Source organism: Stegostoma tigrinum, chromosome 22 (assembly GCF_030684315.1).
Source record: "Stegostoma tigrinum isolate sSteTig4 chromosome 22, sSteTig4.hap1, whole genome shotgun sequence".
Lineage (NCBI taxonomy): Eukaryota > Metazoa > Chordata > Chondrichthyes > Orectolobiformes > Stegostomatidae > Stegostoma > Stegostoma tigrinum.
In genome coordinates, this window is record NC_081375.1 from 38,077,856 (window position 1) to 38,092,573 (window position 14,718).

At 42.6% G+C, this 14,718-nt stretch overlaps 1 protein-coding gene across 13 annotated transcripts in view; it reads right to left on the reverse strand.

The window, feature by feature from the left end:
- Positions 1-14,718, reverse strand: part of LOC125463603 (rho GTPase-activating protein 44-like) — a 306,257-nt gene that overhangs the window by 117,998 nt on the left and 173,541 nt on the right. For 3 of the 13 annotated variants that reach the window (XM_048555073.2, XM_048555071.2, XM_048555076.2), the window contains exons 1-4: positions 6,891-7,225; positions 5,645-5,684; positions 3,156-3,260; positions 951-1,027 (exon numbers count right to left, since the gene is read on the reverse strand). In XM_048555073.2, the coding sequence (XP_048411030.1) occupies positions 951-1,027; positions 3,156-3,260; positions 5,645-5,684; positions 6,891-7,072 (404 nt within the window). In that variant the 5' untranslated portion in view covers positions 7,073-7,225. Of the gene's footprint in view, positions 1-950; positions 1,028-3,155; positions 3,261-5,644; positions 5,685-6,890; positions 7,228-14,718 lie in introns of those variants that run through there. The other 10 variants (XM_059653787.1, XM_048555070.2, XM_048555080.2 and 7 more) reach the window with 7 other exon arrangements.

A 14,718-nucleotide genomic window follows, 5' to 3' on the forward strand; every position in this document is an offset into this window, starting at 1 on the left:
CTTGGCCACATTTGGAATACTGCATACAGTTCTGGTCACCAGGCTATCATAAGAATATGGAGGTTTTGGATAAGATACAGAAGGCAAGAATGGCGCCTGGTTTGGAAGTTATTAGTTTTGAGAGAAGATGGGGAAAGCTCAGTTTGTATTCACTTGAACGTCGGAGGCTGAGGAGTGGTCTTATCGGTGTTTGCACAATTTTGGGAGGCATGGATAGAATGCACGATTGGAGTATTCTTCCCAGTGTAGAGATGACGATTACATGGGGATGTAATTCTAAGGTAAAAAGCGCAAGGTTTAAAGGAGATGCCAGAGGCAATTTTTTCATACAGAGAGTGTTAAGTGCCTGGAATGTGCTCCAGAGGAGCACCTATAACCAGACTCAATCTCAATGTTTAACAGGTATCTGACAACTACATGAACAGGCAGGGAATAGAGGGATACAGACCATGTAGAGGCAAAAAGTTTTTAGTTTAGAAAGATGTGATGCGTCAGTGCAGGCTTGGTGGGCTGAGGGGACTGCTCTTGTACTGTACAAAGAAGGTACTTTGTCCTTAACTAGGGGTCACTGTTTTAAAAGTTGGAGTCATCATTCCAGAACCGAGATGAGGGGAATTTATTTATCTCAAAGGGTTGTGCAACTTTGGAAATCTCTACCTCAGAAGGTGATAAAAGTGGGCGTTTTGAATATTTTTAAAGTAGAGGCGGGTAGATTCTTGTTGGGCCAGGGAATCAAGGGTTAGCCAGGATAGAAGGGAAAATGAAATTCAAAAACAAATAGACAAAACATGTTCTTATGGAATGGCTGGGTGGGCTTGATGGGTGAATGGCTGACTTCTCTTTTTTGCACGTTCATTCTTATTAATTAATCTGTATGATAGGATCAAGCACATGGAACTTGTGATAAATTATATGGAAGCTAAACCAAAGAAAGAACTGTAAAGCCTTACCCAAGCAAAGTATCTTCACCCAGGATGGCAGAGCCTTCCACTAAACACTGGGCTAATGTTGTTAATGGTAGCTTTTTCTGTGGAAAAGACCAACATGATTTACAGTCAGATCTCAAATATGCCATCTACTAAATATACAAGCAACGTATTCAACAAGCTGGCTGATACCCCATGCTTTTCTCATATGAAGATTTCACAAGGAAATGAGTTAAAATTCCACCAGCTTTCCTACAGAAACAACAGATGTAACAGATTCAGTGAAACATCAGTGATTCTAATAGGGGACAAATTTTCACTGGTTTGCTATTGTGCAAAAATAAGGGGTGGCACAGTGGCTCCGTAGATAGCACTGCTGCCTCACTTCGCCAGGCACACAGGTTCAATTTCACCCTCGGGCAACTGTCTGTGTGGAGTTTGCACATTCTCCCCATGTCTGCATGGGTTTCCTCTGGGTGCTCTGGTTTCCTCCCACATTCCAAAGATGTGCAGGTTAAGTGGATTGGCCATGCTAAATTGCCCCTAGTATTCAGGGGTGAGTAGATTAGGGGGATAGTTCTGAGTGGGATGCTCTGTGTGTCAGTGTGGACTTGTTGGGCACTGGTTTCCACACTGTAGGGATTCTATAACAAAAATGCTGAACATATTCTTCAAACAAATGTTTATAATCTTGTTGTAAATACATACAGGGAAAAATATATCCCCTTATCATGTCTTGAATGAATGGGCTGCAAGTTCCTTCTTAAATGAGATCATTTATTGCAAATAGTCATATATTGACTTTGAACAATAATGGAAAGTACTGCTGGAAAATGGGTACAGAAAAGGTTACCAACATTCCAACATGTGTAGAGAACACAGGAACTCATTGTTTCAAGAGATATCCTTCTTCAAAACATCTTTTAAAATGTTTTAAACATTCACTCATTGTTCAACCAACACACAATGGTTAATGAGATAACAAGGTGTAGAGCTGGATGAACACAGCAGGCCAAACAGCATCAGAGGAGCAGGAAAGCTGACATTTTGGGCTCAGGCCCTTACTCAGAAATGGTTAATGTACACAATGGCTAAATTTCACTTTCAATGATAACGTCGCAACCCTTAGTTAAACCCACCACCCTCTCTATGAGAGAGCAACCCCAAAGTCCTCTGTGACAATGGTGACACGACACAAAGTAAGGCTGTCCAACCTACAGTTTATAGACCACAATGCAGCCCTGTATAGATTAGTATCTAGCTCACTAACCAACATAGGAATCCCTTTATAAAAATGATAGGTACCTTTAAAGTTTGAATATTTCCAAAGGTTTGTGAATTTTCCCACCATCTTTTCCTGACGCTGATATTTAGTAATAGAAATTGGGTACAGGGATCAAGTCTGTGTTGACACAGGACCAGATCAGGGACTGGGACAGGGATCAAGAACTGAGGGTGGACAAGTCTGGAAAACAGCCAGCACCATGATGGGGTAAGAGTGAAAGAGATAGAAGGAGATGGGAGAGAAAGAAAGGAGCAAAGAGAAAGTGGGGGGAGGGGAGAGAAACAGAGAGAGAAAGGGATGAAAAAGTGGGGGCAGGAAAATGGAGTGAGCCACTGCAAGATCCTACTCATAAGACCAATAACTTTCATCCACTCTGCCATTTCCATCATCCAGCATCACTCCCACTCTTATGGACCTAGCAGCAACTATCCACATTAACTCCAATGGAAAACAATCAGTAGTCACCCATTTGTTACACACCATTCCCAACTTTCCCTACCATTGCCTTCCAAAGAAAGGAAAATCAGCAGAGATTTACAATGGACTGCTGGTCTAGTGTTCCCAACAGCTAACCCAACTGGACTATACCAACACAACTCTGACAGTACAGGAGAACCCTGTGACTTGAAATATTAACTCTGTTTCTCTCCCCACAGGTGCTTCGAGACCTGCTGAGCTTCCCCGGCAATTTCTGATTTCATTTCTCAAAAAGGGACGGGCCTCATCCGGAACCTCCTCTCCATTGGGAACTGGAAATTTGCACATATGGTGTGACTGCATGCAATATTTCAGACACTCCATTTCAGATGTCCAAACAAACGAAAGAAGATTTGCCAAAGTCTATTCACATGAAACCAATGCCTCTTTAATACAACTCCCCCCCGATTTCTTGGAAGGTGCTTCAGACTGACTATATCAGTGAACAGTAATTGAAGAAAACGTACGGATCGTTTGTCGGCGTCCACACCTTGTTGTCCCTGTAGACATGCTGTTAGTTTTTTGTGGGTGCTGTGGGACACTTGTTTTACCAGCTCCAGTCGTTTCTCCACCTGTTTGGTGCGACAACATTATTATATTGGGGCCGCAATAAATACACTTTGAAATTACTTTTGATTTATTATTCTTCAAAGTAAAATCACGGCACATTATTGGAAGATAACTGAGGTTTAATCTTTGATGTGGTGGTAATAAATCCAAACTACATTATTACTAAATAAGAGAAAATGTTATTATTGGAGGTGCTACAGTTTAAAGTTGGCAGTATTTTGGAACAATAGATCCAGACAGATTCCCTTCAGTTAAGAGTGAAGGTCATTATCTACAGCTAGACAATAACATTCTGTAATGTGAGACTGTAAATCCAGCAGCAAGCCTCACAAGAAACAGTTAACCCTTTCTGATCATAATGATGAAATAAACTAAAACAGCTAATCAAAACTGATGCATCTCCCAGAGATTATTCTTTGTTGAGTGACCAGTTATTCCATTTTTCCCTGTGGCTTTCAGCTATGTTTTAATTGATATTTATTTACAGACTCAGTTGGTACTAGAGATTTAAATGTCTCTCCTAACTTTCCACTTGGAGTTAACAGCAGCTAGATGTCGAGGGCAGTTAATTTGGCGTCTTTCTGTATGTAAAGTCCCAGTATTTACAATACTTATAGAAAAACAAGCTCAGAATGCACTGGACACTGTTGGTTTTGCTGTGACGATATTAAGCTCAAGGTTTCACACATACTTAACATCAGCTTGAACATTAAATTTCCCAAGTGCTATCAAGCAGCATTACCAATTCTAATCACTTGCTAACTGGAACAGGGCATTCTCCAGAATCACAAAGTCAGTAGGGTTCCCTGAACTAACATGTTTTCTTCAATTTTAATTGGCTTCAGTTGACTGCTTTGATCTGTCTTAATGCATAAGGCCTAAGATCAGAAGCCTGTGTCCTGCTCTGTCATAATTGACTGAACATGTGTAGATACTCCAGCATAAAGTGATCACAGGGCTTTTATAGTAGTATCCCTACCTCTGGATTAGAACATTTGGATTCAAGTTCCACTTTCTCCAGAGTTGTTTCACAACAGGTGATCAAAAATATCTAAAGAAATCATGGACAGATCTCAGAGATAGTAGGAACTGCCGATGCTGGAGAATCTGACAACAAGGTGTAGAGCTGGATGAACACAGCAGGCCAAGCAGCATCAGAGGAGCAGGAAGGCTAACATTTCAGGTCTAGAAGAAGGGTCCACACCCGAAACGTCAGCTCTCCTGCTCCTCTGATGCTGCTTGGCCTGCTGTGATCATCCAGCTCTACACCGTGTTGTCTCATGGACATAGCTCACTTGCCTTTATGAGTCCACAAAATGGTGCTACTTCATTTATTCCCACATGGGTTATAAGGGTATCTGAATGTACAAACTAAATTAAACAAACTCGGAGGTGCATTATAAATATTAACATTGTTTTAACACATTGGGATATGGAGCTTGTTTACTTTGGTATGTTAAGTGTTCAGAACAGTAGAACGTCAGGAAATTTGGTTGAAACAAGATTTCTGCAAAACCAATTGAGGAAGGAACTTGACATTGAACTGCCAAGCAGCATCATAGGAGTAGGAAAGCTGACGTTTCGGGCCTGGACCCTTCTTCAGAAATGAGGCCCGAAACGTCAGCTTTCCAGCTCCTCTGATGCTGCTTGGCCTGCTGCGTTCATCCAGCTCTACACCTTGTTATATCAGATTCTCCAGCATTTGCAGTTCCTACTATCTCTGAACTCATAATATGTATTGAGTTAAACAAGCTAAAGTTGCAAATGACCTGCCTATTGCTTATTCAGTAGAAATACACTACATATTGGGTTGTTGGTTTACAGAAATATCCAGGGTTGAGCAGCAAGAAACTTGACTCTAGTGTTAGCTGTTTCTGTCACCATGATTGAACCAGACTGGCCAGTCAGTCATCGATAGTGCCCCCGGAGTATTGCTGCTCTATTTGGCTCTAGCATCTGACAGTCTGCTATAGATCTGGTTATTGTAAGACTTACGCTTGTTGGTCTGAATTACAGTGTTATTAGTTGTTCCTTGTCAATTTAGAAGATGAAGGTTATTAAGAATCAGGATTAAAGTCAAAGGAAGGCGAATAACAGACTAAGATCAGAATGTTCCAAGTTAAGACGTGAGAATGGATGCTGTGGGAGGGGGATTTGAGCCTAATGAGTACAAATTAGTTTTGGAGATGAAATTTCAACTTCAAAGTCAAAGAGAATGATCCAAACTTTGACACTCTCAGACTGTGTTCCAATTAGTTACTTCTGCTTTTAAAACTTCAAACACAAAAAGTGAAATTTGTTAACACATAAATTTTATAAATTCAAGAATAAACAGAACAAGAAAAGGATTATGTCTCTTTCAACAACATGGAGAAGGAAATATTACCTGAAGCAGATCTTCAGTTAATACTTCTGTCTTTTCAGCTCTACAACAGAGAAAGAATAGTGTCAAAATACTTTATGGTCGGTAGAACAAGCATAAAGCAAATTTCGACTCAACCTTGGCACAACTCAAACCACTTTGTAAACACAGTAGTGAAACAACATTCACATTGTATGAACATGGAAGATCGGTAACATGCACCTACCATGACAGTCGTATCTGATAATAACAGCACTGGTTGCGAAAATAAAAGTAGAGTTTTCTTGATCAGAACAAACCCAACAAACTTAAAGAGGCAGTTTCACTGTTATAATAACCTTGGAAACCTAAGCCATTACAATGGATTTTGTTTAACATCAATGATGCTTTATTTTGATATGCTATTTATACCATCTTTAAAACAAAGCTAATTGAGTGTTGCGGACACTGATGGGGCATATGTAGCCTGGAAAGATTACAAACTTGATTTTCTGATAGATATGAACTAACACATGTACTTGATGCTGAACCATCCTATGTTGATGGCCATATTCCCAATCAAAATACAGCTTTCTCAATATCTCCTTTAAGCCAGTCGCCCCCAATAATGCCAGCAATGTCTAAAACTTTAATGAAAAACATCTTCAGAAATAAAAAGGAGCTCGGTGTTCATCTTAATTATTTGGGAAAGTCATAAGAATTAGATCATTCTATTCACTCACATTCTATTGTTCCATTTGACCTAATATGTTACAGCCATAACATTACATTTAAGTTTCATTATACTTTGTGGTCACAAACCAACAAATGCGAGATTGCAGTATTTCTTAAACGGAAGCCCTCTGACTTTACCGATTAGACCCTCCCAACATTCCACATTCTTTTCCAATAATTTACTTCATAAAACAGAGCCTTCATACTTTTATCATTATGTTCTGTGAATAATTTTATAACACACCACAAATTAAGGTTAGCATCAGTGTGCTGAACACAAACTAGCTACTTTTGCCCTTTCTGCAACATCTGCTAGGAGTGTTGCCCTTGAATGAACTGTGGCAATGCAGCATTATTAACTCTACATACTAAGGTATATTGAAATACGAAGGCACACAGCCACATGCATGGAATGAGATTTTGACGTTTAAATCAATTAAATCAAATTACAAGATTTCCAGACTAATTATCAACATCCAGTATTCTCGAGCTACATAACATGACAAAAAGATTCTCAGAACTTTGGCAGCATCTGAAAAGCAAAGAGGTTCAACACCTCAGTTTTTTCTTCATCATCTTGTAAATGCTTCCTAAGTAATGAATAAACTCAAGGAACCGGATAAGATACTGGATCCTTGAAAGGTCAGCCGACAGAAACTCATCGCTTGGCCAGCTGAGACGAGAATACGGCACATTGCTGCTGTCACTACTGAATAACTGCATCTTGAAACCAGACATTATCTCCGGGAGTGACTTATAGGTCCAACTGAAGAATTACTCAAAACATAAACTCCCCCCCCGCCCCCGGATTTCCGAGACTGCTCCTGAGACGGTACAGAAAGAAAATGGACTCAGCTAGTCTGCAAAGTGACCAGGTCGCTGACTCTGCAACTTGCTGCAGTCTTTCTCAATGTGCAAAGCCTTATTGATTCACAGCTCCATCCCATAATACCCTGTAATATGCAGAACATCATTTGGTCAAATGCCATTTGATTTGTGCCAAGAAAGAAGAACTGGCTCGATTATACATACACGTACATTGAAATAACTGCACAACAACATTATTAGCATCTGACTAATTCTCTTTTGTTATATGCCTCACAGCATGCTTATGTGGAATACTGGCAACTATTTTGCACATAATAATCAACAAAACTGTTTTTGCAGTTACAAAACATCATCAAAAAAGTGGTAAAGCAATAATCACCTATAGATGTAGCAATTAACCTTCAAAGTCTGTTATATCTGCCCATAGTTACCCTCAGACACCCAATCATGAAAAAGCACACTGTCCTCCGCCGAGCCCTTCAGCATGACACGTGATGTAAGTTCCTTACTGCATCATCTCCTTGCCAACCAGTTAGCGTCATTTTAACCAGGTTTCAGACTTTTTAGCAGCAGATGCTGTCAAGTGACTCAGTCCCTCAGAGTTAAAATTCATTTTCTGTGCACTGAAGGCTGCTATTGGATTAACTAGTGAAGTAACAGCTGTTTCTTGTAAAATAAGAATACTCAGAACATGCTAAATGAAGGATATTATATTCTGGTATAATCATTTGAATACAGACCACATCAGTCTACAAGGGCCAAGTCAAAATTACTGTCACTTTTTCTTTGAAATCCTCCCTTTCATGGTCTCACTCCTCACCGCTCTATGATCTATTTGTCCTCCAGCCTTACAAGTGCCCAAGTGGTCTGTTCCGCTGCTTTTGATCTCTAGTACCCCACATGTTGCCATGCTGTCTGCCACTTTGGTCCCAACCTTTTGAAATCTATCACCAAAAGATCCTTCTCATGACCTCTCAATCAGGATTTTCTTTAAAATTAATCATCGCCGAAGTCATTTGTCAGTTATTTTGCTTTCCGTTCTTTGATATGGTATTTATTTCCGTTTTAACCTTGTGACGTACAGTGAGATGATGTTTTACATTAGATGCACTGTAGAGACACAAATTATAATCATTGCAAACTAACTCAACAATATATAAATATATCTAGAAAAAAAGCTCTTGCATCAAAATATACAAGAAGGCTCAATGATTTTAGTTTCTGAGTCTTATACAACCAGGACTTTGTAATTTTTCTCATCAAAATAGTACTAAAATGTAAATAAATTCCTGTTCAAATGAGTGTTCATCATGTTCTTGTGCACTGCCATGTGTTCTCACTCAAATCAAACACGTTAACCTGCAGGGCTCTTAAACTCTGCTATTGAGTACAAGAATAGGAAAACAGATTAAATAAATGCGTGGCTAAAGGGAGGAGAGAAAGGTTCAAATTTTTGGATCATTGGGACAGCTTCTGGGGGAGGTGAGACCTGTACAAGCTGGACCCGGTTATATCTGAACCGGAACAGGTCCAATAACCAATGCTGGGAGGTTTGCTCATGCTGCTGGGGAGGGTCTAAACTGATCTGACAGGGGGACGGGGTATACCACAGATGATCAGTCAGGAGTAAGAACCAATCAGATATAGAAGGAATACTGGAACAGTCCAGTAGGCAGCGAAGACATGGGCAGGATAAGGCATATGGGAGGCCCAGAAAACTAAACTATATCTACTTCAGTGCAAGGACTTTGACTGATAAGATGAGTGAACTTACAGCATTGATCAGCACATGGGAATGTAATTTATTGTAATCACTGAGACATGGTTAAAGGAAGGACAGGACTGGCAGCTCAACATTCCATGGTACCGAAGTTTCAGGCACAATGGGATGGGATGTAAGAGAGATGGAGGCATTGAATTATTAACCAATGAAACCGTCATGAAATAATGAGGGAGGATGTCCTAGAAGGGCCTTCAAATGAGACCATCTGGTACAGCTTAGAAATAAAAAAGGGGGACTACTTTGCTGTGATTATTCAACGGGCCTCTCAACAGTCTGAGGGAGATAAAGCAGCTGGTACGTAGGCAAATCACAAAGGTGTAAGGGGAATAGGGTTAGAGTTGTATGGAATTTCAACTTTGCTAATATTAACCGGGATTGCCTTAAATATCTAAAATGCATCCAGGAGAGGTTTTTGTGCCAGTGTGTAAATAGTCTGACTAGAGGTGGGGCAGTGCCAGATCTAATCCTGGGGAATGAAGGCAATCAAATGGTTGAAGATTCAGTGGATGAACATTCTGGGGATAGTGACCATTATTCTAAGTTTCAAAGTAATTTTAGGAACAGACAACGGTAGTGCAGAAGTTAAGTGGCTAAACTGGGAGATGGACAATTTCCATATCATTAGACAGGATCTGGGAAATAGACTGGGAACAGCTACTTGCAGGTAAGTCTACATTTGGAAAGTGGGCATCCTTTACAGGTGATATAGTGAGGGTTCAGGGCTGGCATGTTCTTGTAAGAGTGAACGGGAAGGCAGCAATTCCAAGGATTGCTGGATGTCTAGGAATAAGGCGTTTGATAAAGAAAAAGAAGGAAGCATATGTTGGTACACCACTTTAAAAACCGGGAGGGTCTTCAAAAGTATAGAGAGTACAGAAGGTTGCTTTAAAGAAATTAGGAAGGGAACGAGAAACCGCATGCCCCCCGCCCCCAGTCCTTTTGTAAGTATATTATGGGTAAGAGGATTACCAGGGAAATAGTGGGGCCTATTACAAACCAGAGGGGCAGAAGATGTGGAAATGTCTTAAATGAATACACTTCATCTGCAATCGCAGAGGAGAAAGACATTGTAGTTGGGGATTTTAGTTGGGACGGTGAAGTTCTAGAATATAGTAAATTAATAAGGAGATACTAGATGTTTTAGCAGGCAGACTGGTGCATAAATCCCTCGGACCTGATGAGATCTATCCAAGGCTCCTATGGGAGGCATGGGAGGAGATTGCTGGGAGCCCGATGACAAAAGGACATTCAACAGAATGTTGGTGTGGCCTCTTCTGGAATGCTGTGTCCAGTTCTAGTTTCCCTGTTATAGGAAGGATATTATTAAGGTGGAGGAGGCTCAGAAGAGATTCACCAGGACATTGCTGGGAATGGAGGGTTTGAGTTATAAGGAGAAGCTGGACAGACTGGGACCTTTTTTCACTGGATCGTAGGAGGTCCAGTGGAGACCTTTCAGAAGTTTATAAAATCACGGTGGGTATAGGTGAGGTGAATGGCAGGAGTTTCTTTTCCCCTAAGGTGGGGGATTTCAAGGCTAGGGGCATATCTTTAACGTGAGAGGAGAAATATTTTAAAAAGACATGAGGGGCAATTTTTTTACACCGAGAGTGGTTCACTAATGGAGTGAACTTCCCGTAGAAATGGTGGATGCAGGTGCAGTTACAACGCTTGAAAGACATTTTGATAGGTACATGAATAAGAAGTGTTTGGAGGGATATGGGCCCAAGAGCAGGTGAGTGGGATTGGTTTAGTTTGGAATTACAGTCAGCATGGACTGAAGGGTCTGTTTCCATGCTGTATTTTCTTTCCTTTATTCATTCACGGGATGTGGGCATCGCTGGCTAAGCAGCATTTATTGCCTATTCCTAATTGCCTAGAGGGCAGTTAAGAGCCAACCACACTGCTGTGGGTCTGGAGTCACATGTAGGCCAGACCAGATAAGGAGGACAGATTCCTTTCCTATTAGTGAACCAGATAGGCTTTTCTCAACAATTGACAATGATCATCATTAGAGTCTTAATTCTAAATATTTGTTGAATTCAAATTCCACCATCTGCCATGGTGGGATTCAAACCCAGAATGTTATCTGGGTCTCTGGATTGACAGTCCAACAATAATACCACTAGGCCATCGCCTCCCCCAATCTTGTCTGACTGTACTACCGTGACTCTATATATTTTTCGCTGGCAAAAGGTGAAGTTCCAGATAACTGAAGGATAGCTAATGTGGTTTCTTTGTTCAAGAAGGGCAGCAGGCATGGGCCGAATAATTAAAGAGCAGTTAGTCTGACATCCATGGTGGGAAATGTTTGGAAAAATTCTGAGGGACAGGATTAATCGACACCCAGAAAGGTAGAGATTGATCAGGGATAGTCAGCATGGACTCGTTCAAGGAAGATCCTGTCTGACTAATTTAATTGATTATTTTTTTGAAAAGGTGACTAAAAATTTTGATGAGGGTAGTGCTATGATGTGGTTTACATGGACTTTAGTAAGGCCTTTGACAAGGTCTCAAATGAATGGCTGGTCCAAAAGGTAAGAACTGGATCTAAAATTGGCTTACGAATAGGAGGCAAAGGGTGATAATAGAGGGTGTTTTTGTGATTGGAAGCCTGTGACCAGTAGTGTATCACAGTGATTGGTGTTCATGCCCTTGCTGTTTGTTATGTAATGTGAATGATTTTGATATGAATGTAGATGGTAAAGTTAGGAAATTTACAGATGTCATGAAAGCTGGTGGCATTGTTAATTCCAAGGAGGATTTTCTCAGGCTACAGTATGACAGTGATCAGCTGGTAAACTGGGCATGCCAATAGCACAATGTTGCTTGGTCTGCTGTGTTCATCCAGCTCTACACCTTGTTGTCTCAGATTCTCCAGCATTGGCAGTTCCTACTATCTCAGGCCAGTGGGAGATGGAATTTAATCCTGATAATTGCAAGGTGATGCATTTTGTGAGGTTTAATCAGAGAAGGCTATGCATAATGAATGGTAGGTCCCTCGGTAGTACTGAGGAACAAATGGACCTTGGTGATTAAATCACAAATCCCTGAACGTGTCAGCGCAGTTAGACAGAATGATGAAGAAATCATTCAGGATACTTGTTTTCATTAACTGGGGTGCAGACTATAGGAGCAAGAAAGTCTCGTTACAACTTCATAAAACATTGGTTAGGCCACAGATGGAATACCATGGCAGGCCCAGCAGCATCTCAGGAGCACAAAAGCTGACATTTCGGGCCTAGACCCTTCATCAGAGAGGGGGATGGGGTGAGGGTTCTGGAATAAATAGGGAGAGAGGGGGAGGCGGACCGAAGATGGAGAGAAAAGAAGATAGGTGGAGAGGAGAGTATAGGTGGGGAGGTAGGGAGGGGATAGGTCAGTCCAGGGAAGACGAACAGGTCAAGGAGGTGGGATGAGGTTAGTAGGTAGGAGATGGAGGTGTGGCTTGGGGTGGGAGGAAGGGATGGGTGAGAGGAAGAACAGGTTAGGGAGGCAGAGACAGGTTGGACTGGTTTTGGGATGCAGTGGGTGGAGGGGAAGAGCTGGGCTAGTTGTGTGGTGCAGTGGGGGGAGGGGACGAACTGGGCTGGTTTAGGGATGCGGTGGGGGAAGGGGAGATTTTGAAGCTGGTGAAGTCCACATTGATACCATTAGGCTGCAGGGTTCCCAAGCGGAATATGAGTTGCTGTTCCTGCAACCTTCGGGTGGCATCATTGTGGCACTGCAGGAGGCCCATGATGGACATGTCATCTAAAGAATGGGAGGGGGAGTGGAAATGGTTTGCGACTGGGAGGTGCAGTTGTTTATTGCGAACCGAGCGGAGGTGTTCTGCAAAGCGGTCCCCAAGCCTCCGCTTGGTTTCCCCAACGTAGAGGTAGCCACACCGGGTACAGTGGATGCAGTATACCACATTGGCAGATGTGCAGGTGAACCTCTGCTTAATGTGGAATGTCATCTTGGTGCCTGGGAGAGGGGTGAGGGAGGAGGTGTGGGGGCAAGTGTAGCATTTCCTGCGGTTGCAGGGGAAGGTGCCGGGTGTGGTGGGGTTGGAGGGCAGTGTGGAGCGAACAAGGGAGTCACGGAGAGAGTGGTCTCTCCGGAAAGCAGACAAGGGTGGGGATGGAAAAATGTCTTGGGTGGTGGGGTTGGATTGTAGATGGTGGAAGTGTCGGAGGATGATGCGTTGGATGGCGGAAGTGTCGGAGGATGATGCGTTGGATGGCGGAAGTGTCGGAGGACTGTACCCGGTGTGGCTTCCTCTACATTGGGGAAACCAAGCGGAGGCTTGGGGACCGCTTTGCAGAACACCTCCACTCGGTTTGCAATAAACAACTGCACCTCTCAGTCGCAAATCATTTCCACTCCCCCTCCCATTCTTTCGATGACATGTCCATCATGGGCCTCCTGCAGTGCCACAATGATGCCACCCGAAGGTTGCAGGAACAGCAACTCATATTCCGCTTGGGAACCCTGCAGCCCAATGGTATCAATGTGGACTTCACCAGCTTCAAAATCTCCCCTTCCCCCACCACATCCCTAAACCAGCCCAGTTTGTCCCCTCCCCCCACTGCACCACACAACCAGCCCAGCTCTTCCCCTTCACCCACTGCATCCCAAAACCAGTCCAACCTGTCTCTGCCTCCCTAACCTGTTCTTCCTCTCACCCATTCCTTCCTCCCACCCCAAGCCGCACCTCCATCTCCTACCTACTAACCTCATCCCACCTCCTTGACCTGTCCGTCTTCCCTGGACTGACCTATTCCCTCCCTACCTCCCCACCTATACTCTCCTCTCCACTCATCTTCTTTTCTCTCCATCTTCGGTTCGCCTCCCCCTCTCTCCCTATTTATTCCAGAACCCTCACCCCATCCCCCTCTCTGATGAAGGATCTAGGCCCGAAACATCAGCTTTTGTGCTCCTGAGATGCTGCTTGGCCTGCTGTGTTCATCCAGCCTCACATTTTATTATCTTGGATTCTCCAGCATCTGCAGTTCCCATTATCACTGATGGAATACCATGTGTGGTTCTGCCACACTATCAGAAGGAAATGATCAAATTGGAGAGGGTGCAGAGCAGATTTATCAGGATGTTGACTGGAATGAAAAGTCTCAATTATGAGGAGAGAATGGATAGGCTGGGGTTGTTTTCCCTGGAGCAGAGGAGGCAGAAGAGGGATCTGATTGAGGTATACAAAATTATGAAAGGCATAGGCAGAATATGTCATGAGAATCTTTTCTCCATGGCAGATGTGTCTAAGGCCAGTGGGCATATCTTTATGGTTAGGAGTAAGTAGTTTAGACGAGATCTGAGAAAATGCTTTTCACCCAGAGGGTGGCGGAATTATAGAACATGCTGCCTGAGAGGGTGATGGAAGCAGGCACTTCTGCAACATATAAGAAGCTTCTGGATGAGCACTCAAAATACCAAGGGATGGCAGGGTACGGACCAAGTGCAGGTAAATGGAATTAGTTTGGTGTTTGTTGGTCAGCATAGATATAGTGGGCTGAAGGGCCCGTTTCTGTGCCGAAAGACTCTATGACTCTAAAAGCACTGTAGCCCAAAAAGAGGTCATCCCGCAGGGTGGCTGCAAATTTCTTCCGTAATTGGAAAAGGTTTTAGTCATGTACAGCATGGGTAATGCAACAAGAGACATTTTTATGCAGATTGAATGGGACTGTTTTACTATCTTTATCACATCAATTCTTTCATGGTAACTTAATGCAGTGTGTATGTCTGAGACATTAAGACAAAGAATGAGGATGCTGCAAAGAGT